General features: G+C 63.4%; 1 protein-coding gene across 2 annotated transcripts in view; it reads right to left on the minus strand.

Annotated features, from left to right (window-relative positions):
* SLC12A5 (solute carrier family 12 member 5) overlaps positions 1–4,862 on the minus strand; it is a 77,884-nt gene extending 73,022 nt beyond the window's left edge. For both annotated transcript variants that reach the window (XM_075011343.1, XM_075011342.1), the window contains exons 1-3: positions 4,833–4,862; positions 4,619–4,750; positions 3,156–3,302 (exon numbers count right to left, since the gene is read on the minus strand). In XM_075011343.1, coding sequence (XP_074867444.1) covers positions 3,156–3,302; positions 4,619–4,750; positions 4,833–4,847 — 294 coding nt within the window. In that variant the 5' untranslated portion in view covers positions 4,848–4,862. The remainder of the gene's footprint in view (positions 1–3,155; positions 3,303–4,618; positions 4,751–4,832) is intronic.
* Between the last annotated feature and the right edge of the window lie 7,083 nt (positions 4,863–11,945).

Raw genomic sequence — 11,945 nt, forward strand, 5'->3', positions numbered from 1 at the left:
CCGGCTGCCCCTTGCCGGGGTGAAGGCAAACTGCCATGCTGGGTGGCACACACCAGGCCAGCGGGTTTCAACAGGCGGCTATTCTGGCCTCTGGGGTGCACGCGGGGCTGGGGGGCGCCAGCTGAGCGGCAGGGGCCCCATCGCCACCCAGCTGAGACACTGCCTGAACTGCACTGCCTAGGGCAGCGGGGAACCCACAGGCCAGGGCGCTGGGATAGCCAGCTCTGAGCCCAGGACATAAAGTCCCCAGGAAATAGCTGCCCCCTCGGTGGGGCCCTAGGCTGCACACTCCTGCCTGTCTCCAGGTTGCAAAGGCTGGGTTCCCAGCAGGACCATGGGTCACCGTCTGTCTGGGGCATGTTCACCGCTCTCATCTGGCCCCCAGGCAGCTGTCTGTCTGCAGCGTTTGGAAGGCTGGCTCTACAGCCACGGGCTCTGGGGTTCCCTAGGAGCGTGCCCCCAGCGCGGGGGCCCAGTTAAACACTGTAACATGCTGTGCTGGGCGGGGGCGGTCACACCCCAGAGCCAGGCAGTGGCAGTGCAGTAACGGGGCACTGTAGACTTAGCCCCAGAGGAGTAGTTTTTTAGTTTGTTAAGCAAGGCACCTCTGTCCAACCTCACTGTGTTCACTCACTGCACACACCAGTCCAACCTCACTGTGTTCACTCACTGCACACACACCAGTCCAAACTCACCGCATTCACTCACTGCGCACACCAGTCCAACCTCACTGTGTTCACTCACTGCACACACCAGTCCAACCGCACCGCATTCGCTCACTGTGCACCTCTGTCCAACCTCACTGTGTTCACTCACTGCACACACCAGTCCAACCTCACTGTGTTCACTCACTGCACACACCAGTCCAACCGCACCGCATTCACTCACTGTGCACACCAGTCCAACCTCACTGCGTTCACTCACTGAGCACACCAGTCCAACCTCACCGCATTCACTCACTGCGCACACCAGTCCAACCTCACCACGTTCACTCACTGCGCACACCAGTCCAACCTCACTGCGTTCACTCACTGAGCACACCAGTCCAACCTCACCACGTTCACTCACTGCGCACACCAGTCCAACCTCACTGCATTCACTCACTGCACACACCAGTCCAACCTCACCGCATTCACTCACTGTGCACACCAGTCCAACCTCACCGCATTCACTCACTGCGCACACCAGTCCAACCTCACCGCATTCACTCACTGTGCACACCAGTCCAACCTCACTGCGTTCACTCACTGCACACACCAGTCCAACCTCACTGTGTTCACTCAGTGCGCACACCAGTCCAACCTCACCGCATTCACTCACTGCACACACCAGTCCAACCTCACTGCGTTCACTCACTGCGCACACCAGTCCAACCTCACTGCGTTCACTCACTGCGCACACCAGTCCAACCGCACCGCATTCACTCACTGCGCACACCAGTCCAACCTCACTGCGTTCACTCACTGCGCACACCAGTCCAACCGCACCGCGTTCAGTCAGTGCGCACACCAGTCCAACCTCACTGCGTTCACTCACTGCACACACCAGTCCAACCGCACCGCGTTCACTCACTGCGCACACCAGTCCAACCTCACCGCGTTCACTCACTGTGCACACCAGTCCAACCTCACCGCGTTCACTCACTGCACACACCAGTCCAACCTCACTGCGTTCACTCATTGCGCACACCAGTCCAACCTCACCGCATTCACTCACTGTGCACACCAGTCCAACCGCACTGCGTTCACTCACTGCACACACCAGTCCAACCGCACCGCATTCACTCACTGTGCACACCAGTCCAACCTCACCGCATTCACTCACTGCACACACCAGTCCAACCTCACTGTGTTCACTCACTGCACACACCAGTCCAACCTCACCGCAGTCACTCACTGCACACACCAGTCCAACCTCACTGCGTTCACTCACTGCACACACCAGTCCAACCTCACCGCAGTCACTCACTGCACACACCAGTCCAACCTCACTGTGTTCACTCACTGCACACACCAGTCCAACCTCACCGCATTCACTCACTGCGCACACCAGTCCAACCTCACTGCGTTCAGTCAGTGCGCACACCAGTCCAACCTCACTGCGTTCACTCACTGCGCACACCAGTCCAACCTCACTGAGTTCACTCACTGCACACACCAGTCCAACCGCACCGCATTCACTCACTGCGCACACCAGTCCAACCTCACTGCGTTCACTCACTGCGCACACCAGTCCAACCTCACTGCGTTCACTCACTGCGCACACCAGTCCAACCTCACCGCATTCACTCACTGCGCACACCAGTCCAACCGCACCGCATTCACTCACTGCGCACACCAGTCCAACCTCACTGCGTTCACTCACTGCGCACACCAGTCCAACCTCACTGTGTTCACTCACTGCGCACACCAGTCCAACATCACTGCGTTCACTCACTGCGCACACCAGTCCAACCTCACCGCATTCACTCACTGCGCACACCAGTCCAACCTCACTGTGTTCACTCACTGCGCACACCAGTCCAACCGCACTGCGTTCACTCACTGCGCACACCAGTCCAACCGCACTGCGTTCACTCACTGCGCACACCAGTCCAACCTCACCGCATTCACTCACTGCGCACACCAGTCCAACCTCACTGCGTTCACTCACTGCACACACCAGTCCAACCGCACCGCATTCACTCACTGCGCACACCAGTCCAGCTGGAGAGTTCCTTCCACAGTCAGCAGAGGCACTGATTGTTCTCTGAGGTGGGGAAGAACTTCCCCCACACAGTAATGGCTCTCGCACAGTTCTCTGTCTCCAATATACAGGGCAAGTCTCCCTTTTTGGAGGCATCACTTATGACTGGCTGACACTGGGCAGAACACACTGAGCTACACACACCTGCTCGTCCATATTTCAGTGTCATCCTTTTTACTTCCCTCTGGCCAGCACAGCTTCTTCCTGTGCCTCCTCACCCAGCCACAGGAGCTGGAGTTCTCCCGCAGCTCTGAGCCAGCCCTGCCACCCCAAGGGCCTCCAACTCTGAGCAGGCCAGGAGAGCAAAAGGAGCCAGGCCAGTCCATTCTGTTCCCAGCCCTGCCCTCCTGTGGAACCCCACCTGGATGGGACCCACAGACAGAGGGTAATGGGGTAGCGTGAGCACTTACGCAGGAGCAGCAAAGGAAGACCATGCAGAAGGACTCCATGATGCCGGCAATTCCTACCACCCAGGTGAGGCGCAGGAAGAGGATCACCCCAAAGATGTTCTGCAGGCAGGGCAGGTACACGCCCATGAAAGTGCCCATCCGTGGTGCCTAGGGAGGTAAGCACAGAGCCATTAGACACAAGGGAGGCAGCCTCTCGGACAGCCTGGCCTGAGGACGTCGTCCCTGGGGCAGACAAGGTCCTGAAGCCACGGCACAGAGAAAATGGGGGGCGGGAGAGTCACAAGCCAAAAGAAGTTGAAGGGCTCCTTGCTCCATGCCTAGCCACGGCCTGGCAGAGCAAAGCAGCAGAAGGCAGAGCTGGCGAGGGCAGCTCCCGGGCAGCAGGCGGGTCTGACAGCCAGCTCCCTCTTCTGCATTCTGCAGCAGCCAGGGCAGGGCTGCCTCCCAGCATGGGCCGAGGCCGAGGGGGGCAGGGAGAGCCAGCGAAAGACGGCCCTGCTGGAGACAGGCCTCCGCCACACCAACCGCTGCTGTGCGCTCTGTGCAGAACTGCAGGGCCCCTCTTCTGGCAGCACCAACGCCGACTCCTCCCTGCTGGGACAGCTGCAGAGCTCCCCGCCCCCTCCCACCCACAGCCCTCCAGTCTTGGGATCAGAGCCACTCTCTTCCCGGCGGGATGGAGGCCGTAGCGCACAGGCCAGCCGCGTTGGGCAGCAGGACAGCTCAGGGACAGACTGGCACAACTTGCTCCTGGCTGTGGCATTGGCAACCCCGGATACAGGGCTGCCCAGCCGAGGCCCCGGCCGTGGTGGAGAGCTCCACAGATCACAGTGTACCTGCCTGTGTCACAGTCTACCCAGGGCCACAGCCACCAGTGCGGCAAGCCCCTGGTGGGGAGGCTGCAGGCAATGGCAGCTGCCCCTGGCGGTGTGTGCCAGGGCAGGCCATGGGCATTGGGCATCTGTGGGGGCAGCGATGCAGACAGCAGGCGCTGTGGAAGGTCGGGTGCGCCGGGGCGCAGGGCAGAGCCCTGGTGAGTTTGGGGCCAGCGTGTGAGCCACGTCCCCCCTACTCCTGCAGCCAGGGCTGGAAGACAGGCTGAGGCCCATGCCATGGAGGCGGCTCGCTCCGGTGCAGGACAGGCCTCTGGCTTGCACACGGGACAGCGTGGCAAGTCCCCACCTCCCACCGCCTGCGAAGACCCTGACTCAGGCCTGGCCCCTCACTGGGAAGCCACAGCCACTCTCTACCCAGGGAGCCAGTGCAAAGCCCTTGGGCCCTGCTGGGACAGGACGAGTCCCAGTCGCTGGCCTGGGCCCTTGGCCTTGTCTGTGCGACTGGCCCCAGCTTGGCACCCATGTGCAGGAGTGAACGACTGTCCTGGCACTGCCCCGGGCCGGGCGCCCAAGGGAAAAAGCCTCTCCCCTGCCAGCCGTGCCGGAGCCGGGGGCTGAGCTCCTCACCTGCACCGGTTTCTTTTTGGCCCCCTCGTTGTTCTCTGCCTCCTCGTGCTCTCTGCTGCCCTGCGGCAGGTTGGTGTAGTTGGCCAGGCCACTGAGCAGGGACGAGACCATGGGGCTGGTGTCCATCTCTTCCTGCAGGGAGCAGCAGCCGAGGTGAGGGCCAAGGCCCCTTCCCCACCCCACAGCCCAGCCCCGCCGCCCGGCCCTGCCCTACCTCAAAGAGGGCCATGTTCTTGCCATCATACTCCTTGCCCTTTTCCAGGTCGGTGCTGTTGATGAAGGGGCTGCTCTCCTTGGGGTTGCCATCACCTGCAGCACAAAGACATCAGGGCATGGGGCAGCCCACAGGCGGTGGGCCCCACTCTTGGGCTAGCCCAGGGCAGAAGGGGTGTGTGGCAGTGTCCCTCAGCACCGCCCCCAGCACCCCCCAGTGCTGCCCAGCCTCGCCGCGTGGTACTCCGGCTGCGATTGGAAGGGGCTGGGGCTCAGGCTGCCACCCGCTGCGGTAGCTGGAGCCCAGGGCCCTTCTGAATCGCCGGGCCCGAGGCATCTGCCACCCCGGGGGCTGCGGGCAGTGGGCAGTAAGAGTGAAGTCCAGCCACAGGGCCCAGCCCGGGACCGGGGCAGTCAGACACAGCAGCGTGATGGCCGCACAGGCCTGGCTCAGGCGGTCCCCAGCACATCCCCCATGTGCCCAGGGCCACTAAAGGGCAGCAGAGAACCAGCAACCCCACAGCTTGAGGGGGGGGCAGAGCAGCCCCTCAGGCCACTGCCCCCCAGGTCCCCGGGGTCACAGCACAGGCACCAGCTCTGGACGGGGTATGGCTGCTCTGCATTCTGCTCCCTCCCACCCAGACACCCCCTCAGTGCAGAGTCCTGGGGTGCAGGCAAGTGCTGTGTGACCCCACCAGCCCGGCGCTCCCCGAGGCGGGCGCCCAAACACAGCACAGGCCACAGGCCTGGACCTAGTGCTGAAATGTGCCAGCCCCTGGGCAGCACTGCCGAGCAATGGGGCAGGGCAGCTGCTGCCCACACAGACCCACTGTGGCAGTGTGCTCCAGCAGCTCCTCACACAGCTCTCAGGGAGAAGGGCCTGGCTGGGCTGCTTGGGCCGGACTGCGTGGGAAGGTTGCGTGGGCCAAGCTGCATGGGAAGGTTGAGTGGGCCCGGTTGTGTGGGCCGGGCTACGTGGGCAGGTTGCGTGGGCCGGGCTGCGTGGGAAGGTTGCGTGGGCCGGGCTGCGTGGAAAGGTTGCGTGGGCCGGGCTGCGTGGGAAGGTGGCGTGGGCCGGGCTGCGTGGGAAGGTGGCGTGGGCCGGGCTGCGTGGGAAGGTTGCGTGGGCCGGGCTGCGTGGGAAGGTTGCGTGGGCCCGGCTGCGTGGGCCGGGTTGTGTGGGCTGGGCTGCATGGGCAGGTTGCATGGGCCGGGCTGAGCAGTGCAGGGAGGGGACCATTGTGGGCACCAGGCCTGGCTAGAGCAGGGTGATGCTCACCTGTCCTCTGGGGAAGGGACAGGCTGTCTGCAGCACTGACAGCCCCACTTTGAGGGGCCACGACCCAGACACACGGAGCGGCAGCAGTGGCTGCCGGTGGCAATGCCGCAGCTGGCGCAGGTGCTACTGGAGGAGGGTCTCCCAGAGCAATGGCACAACCAGGGAGCAGCCCCACGAACTGCCCGGAGGCCAAATCACAGAGCAGCCAGTGCAGCTAGCGCCTGGTGCCAGCCCCACCCTGAGGGCTGCAGAGCAGCAGGCCCTGGATGCTGGCCAAGATCTATGCACACCTTGGGGGTGCCAGCACCAGAATCCAACAAGAACACGGCCCGCCTGTGACAGAGCTCTCAGCGCCCTTCAGGGCACAGCTGGAGCTTCTGGGGCTGTCTCAGGGCAGGGAGACACTGACTCCCTGGGGCTGGGGGGACCCAGTGTGATGGGGGGTGAGCGACAGGCTGAGCAGCTCACACTGGCTGCCACTGACCCCCAGCTGTCTGTACCCTAAGCCGGCAGGTAACACCTCTGTCCCTGAACAAAGAGCTGGGAGGAGCCCAGCTGGGTTTGAATCAGAGGTAGCAGTTACAAGGTGTGGAGAGAGTTGGAGGGCAGTTAGCCCATGCTGAGGGGAGAGGGACAAAGGAGGGGGCTAGATCTCAGATGGGGCACCCCTCAGCTCCTCTGCCCAAGATAGATTGGAATGGCAGTCCCTGCCTGCTGCACTGACACCTCCATGCTGAGCCGGGCCTCTGTCAATTGATAAACTTCCCATTCTACCTTCTGAGTGAGAGTCACTCCTGGCTGCAGCTGAGGTGCAGAGCTTGGGGGCCCCTGAACCCCATAACAGCTGGTGGCAGTGGTGGGATGCACTGCACCTGCAGGTGGGCTTCCAGCAGCGACTGGCTGGGCACAGTAGAAAGAAGGGGGCATACAAAAGCCAGAGGTGCTGGAAGCAGAGCAAAGCGATTTTTGGGAGTTGTGGGAACGGCGGGGGATGGATTACACTGGACTCCTGAGGGCAGACCTTGTGGGGCTGTGCAGAGAGAAGAGCCTGACTATGAGGAAAGTGACCCTGGCCCAGCTGATTGTCCATCTGGAAGAGAATGACCAGTCCAGGGGGCCAGGTCCCGTCCCAGCAGGAAGCAGCTGGTCACCTCCTGGGAGCATTTCAGACCCTCAGGCAGGAGCGGGGCTGGGCTCCACCAGAGAGACACAGTGCCCACCAGGTCACACTCCACTAGCAGTGGTCCATCCTAGGCAGAGTCCCCCATGAGCGGCCCATGGCAGAGATGACACGAGAGGCCCCGGCTGCGGTGAGTGGGGAGAGGGCCAGGAGGCCTGGGACTGGCAGTCACTTTGAGACACACACGCTGGCCCAGGGTAAGGACGTGTGGGACCTGGATGGTTTCTCACCTCCGTCGTGTGAGTCTGCGAGTTGCATCAGGTCCCCCCAGCCGACTGGCTCCTGGAGCTCACCCCCTGGCTGGATCAGATCACAGAGGTGCTCAACCAGCTGGAGGGGCTGTAGCCGCAGGAGTACGAAGGGGTCAAACAGGCCCTGCTGCATAAGTTCAAGCTGACCCCAAGACGTACAGGAAGAAGTTCCAGGAGGCACGAAAGGGGCTGGAGGAGTCCTACATACACCTGGCCTCCCGCCTGACGCAGTACTACCGCAAGTGGCTGTTCAGGGCGGGAGCCCAGACCGCAGAGGACCTGGTTAAGCTCATGTCCTGGAACGGTTCCATGGAGCGTGCCTGCCCGACCCAAGGTTGTGGCTGAAGGACAGGAACCCAGAGCACTCACACAGCACAGGAAACCTGGCTGATGAGTTCACGAACAACTGGGCCAGGAGCGAAAGGGAATCCCAGACAGACCGGGTCCTGGCTGTGCAAGAGGGAATCCCTCCGGGGCGAGCCTAGGAAACAAGCCAGCCATCCGCCCCCCATAGGGCCAGCCCGGGCCTGGACGGAGCAGCCGGCCCGAGGGACACAGCCAGACCTGGGCAGGCTCAGTGCCCCAAGCTCCCAGACAGGCCCATCAGGCAGAGGCCCTGTGGGGTCAGCTGGCTGAAGTCCCACAGCCAGAGGAGCCGGCTGCCCAGGCGAGAGTGGCTGGCAATGCGTCCTCACCGTGGGGGAGGCAGAACCACAGGCCAGCGCCTCCGGGAGACCTGGCCCCCCAGAGATGGGCATCTCCATGTAGCGGGTGGGGGCAGGGTGGCCCCTGCGCAGCGAGTGCCTCGTGCCCTGGAGGTGGAGGGCAGGAAGGTGATGGGCTTCGGGGACACAGGGGTGGAGGTGACGCTGGCCTGGCCCGAGCTGGTGGCCCAGACCGCCTGGTGCCCAACCCCCAGCTGTCCCGGGGGGGCACAGACGGGACCCGTTCAAGGTACCCGCAGCCCACGTGCATCTGAAATGGGGGCTAAGGAGGCCCCCAGGAAGTGGGGGTGCTCCAGCACTTGCCTATGGAGGTGCTGATGGGGGTGATCTAGTGCTGTGCCCAGAAGGACCCCCCAGCGCTCTGGTCACTACCTGTAGCCAGACCCAGCCAGGAGTTTGTGGCCCTGACCCGGGGAGGGCACCTTGCGGGGGGGGGCAGGGTCCCACCCCAACAGGCACACGGCTCAGCAGGGCTGGGACTCCGGACCCAGGCAGTGGTGGGGAACAGGTCCCTGTCCCGTCCCAGCTGCCGGCTTCCAGGCCGAGGTGCAGGCAGACCCCTCCTTATGGACGCTGAGGGGCCGGGCTGGCCAGGGTGCGGCTCAGCCCCTGGGGGAGCCTGTCAGGAGCGATTCCTGCTGAAGAGGGGATTCCTGCACCCAGAGTCGCTCCCTGCAGGGAAAGGAGGATCACGGGGGGCCCAGCAGCAGCTGGTGGTGCCCCAAAGGTATCGCCCCAGGCTGCTGCGCCTGGCCCAGGATGTCCGATTCTCAGGGCACCCGGGGACTTGGGGCACCCGGCTGAGGCTGCTTCCCGCCCTTTATTGGCTGGGGATATTTGCAGCCGTGCAGCGGTACTGCCGGCCCTGCGGCTCCTGCCAGAGGCTGGGGAGATCCCAAGACTGGGGGAAAGCTGCCGTGAGGCGCCTGCCCATCGTAGAGGAGCCTTCCCAGAAGGTGGCAATAGATGTAGTGGGGCCCACCAGCAAGGCGACCTGGCTGGGGAAGAAATACGCCCTGGTGGTGCTGGATGTCGCTACTCCAAGGCTGTAGCTCTGCCCTCTGCCAAGGCAGACACGGTGGCAGAGGCTCTGCTGGCCATTTTCAGCAGGGTGGGGTTCCCCAAGGAGGTCCTCACTGACCCAGGGGCCGACTTCATGTCCGCCCTGCTCCGGAGCTTGCGGGAGAAGCCTGGGATCTGGCTCTCCTGGGCCTTGGGGCGTCGCTCCCGGCCCAACGGGCTGGTGGGAAGGTTCCATGGGACGCTGAGGCAGATGCTGGAGGCCTTATGCACCAGCCCCCACAGGACTGGGAGGGGCACTTGCCCCACCTGCTGTTTGTACCCAGGGAGGATCCCCAAGGGCCCACCAGGTTCTCCCCGACTGAGCCGTGGTGCAGAAGGGGGAAGGGCCCCTGCGTGTGCTGAGCGTTGTGGGAGCGGGAGGATTCCCCGGATGGAGAGTCAGGGGTGGATGACGTCCTGGTGTTCCCGGAAAGGCTCATGATGCTCAGGGGCCCGGCTGGGGAGACCCTGGGCAGAGCCCAAGGGAAGAAGAGGGGCTGGTACGACCGCAGAGGGTGGGGCCGCACCAGCCCCTCAAAGTCGTCCAGCAGCCGCACAAGGTGAAACCGGCTGCAGCAGGACATTGCCATGGCAGGCCCGAGCAAAGGGGGGTGCCGATTACTGGCGGGGCCCTGAACTTCCCCAGGTCACTGGCTGAGTGACCCTGCTCAGTTGGGTCTGGAAGCGGGGAGAGATGTGATGTGGTGGGGGCGGTGCGTGTGTGAGCGACAGGCTGAGCAGCTCACCCGGCTGGGGATGACCCCGGCTGTATGTCACCTAAGCTGTCAGGTAACACCTCCGTCCTCAGACAAAGAGCAGGGAGGAGCCCAGCTGGTTTGAATCTGAGGGAGGCGGGAGAGTGGGAAGGCAGCCAGCCTGTGCTGAGGGGAGGCTAGACCCCCAGATGGGGCTCCCCGTGGGCTCCTCTCCCCAGGACGGGTTGGAATGACTGTCCCTGCAGGCTGTACTGACACCTCTGCACTGTGCTGTGCCTCTGTCCACTGACGTTCTACCTGCTGAGCGAGAGTCACTCCTGCCTGTGGACTGGGTGCAGCACTTGGGGGCCCTGAACCCCATTGCACCCAGCAGCAGCAGCTCTGTGCAAAGCGGCCGAAGAGCAAGCTCTGCCCATGCCACAGAGACCCACTGACAGCCCAGCACAGTGCCGCTCTGCAGCTGAGTCCAAGTCAGGGGCCTTGAGAGCCAAGACACTGGGCAAGGGGCAGCTTTCTCACACTGATTTGTGCTTCCAATTCCAGGGTGCCACTCCCCAGGTCTCTGCTCCTCCAGGAGGAGCCCGAGTGGTTTGGATGCATCTGATAGCTTCGGCACAGGGCCCTGGCAAGGACCGTGCCAAGTGCCACCTGCCCCCTTGGGGTTCCTGGCGTTCCAGGAGACCCTCGCTTGGCAGCTGCAGAGCTGATGGGAGGGGCAGGGCCGAGGGGGGCCCTCATGCTCTCAGCCCAGGGAAGGTTCCGCCTGGGCGGTGGAACCCCAGTTTGCAAGTTAACGAACCCAAGGATGCTGCTCAGCCATTACCGGCGTGCTGGCTGGATCCCTCTGTCAGCTCCTGCTACAGGAGACCCACCAGCCCTAACAGCAAAGTGCCCCAGCAAGGCCTGGACCAGCTCCATATCCCCACCAGCACAGGGCATGGCCAGGGGCAGCCCAGAGAGGCACGGGAGGAGAGAAAGCAACTGAAGTTCAGCTTTGGCCCAAACACAGCCAGTGCCCTCACAGAGGGACATGCTGCTGCCACAAGCCAGACCCAGTGCTCAGCCAGAGCCCACAGTGCCCCCTCGGGGCTGCCCAGAGAGACCCCGGGGGGCAGCCAAGGGCCCAGGTCTTTTGGCTCTTCTGTGCCGAGGCCGGAGTCGCAGCCACGTGGAGCTGTGCCAGGGCCAAGGCAGGGAGAAGACACTGCAGAGCAGGCGGCCTTGCCTACTGGCACCCTGCCAGTCTCCCCGACAGTGGCAGTGCCCGGAGCCTGCAGAGCACCGTGGCCTGCGAGGGGTGACCAAGCAGGAGCAGTTTGTATGTTGTTATGAAGCCCGTGTGCCTCCATTTCCTCATGGGCTGCCCAGCCGCCCAGTAGCCAAAGGGCTGTTTGCTCTCAGGGCAAGCAGGGATACCTGGGTCTCCCTGTCTTTGGAGCAGCTGAGGAGACGCTGGCAAATAGCCACTGAGCCCCAGAGGGATGGGGCCTCTCCTGGGGAAGCAGAGCAAGGCCCTGAAGCGGTGGCAGGGGGAGGAGAACTGGCTCCCGGGGCTCTTGTCTGACCAAGGAGAGACACACTGGGCTAGAACCACGTGGTCCCTGGTGCTGGGCTGGGCACTGGGCTAGTCAGACAGGATGCTGGGCTGCCCTAAGGCTGCCTGCGCCCAGTGCCCGCGAACGGCCAAACCCCCATTGGCCAGCACTGAGTGCCACTGCTAAAGCTGGGCAAGGGGCATTGGTCCCTGGACGCTGTGCGAGTCTCCCCCAGTGGCTGTCTCAGTGGGACTCGCTGACGGAGCTCCTGGGGTGAGAGGGGAGGCCGGGCGTAAGGACACAGAAGTGTCACAGGACCCACCTGGAGGACAAATGGAATCACAGGGTGCCTGGCAGATCACAAGG

Source organism: Carettochelys insculpta, chromosome 17, assembly GCF_033958435.1.
Source record: "Carettochelys insculpta isolate YL-2023 chromosome 17, ASM3395843v1, whole genome shotgun sequence".
Lineage (NCBI taxonomy): Eukaryota > Metazoa > Chordata > Testudines > Carettochelyidae > Carettochelys > Carettochelys insculpta.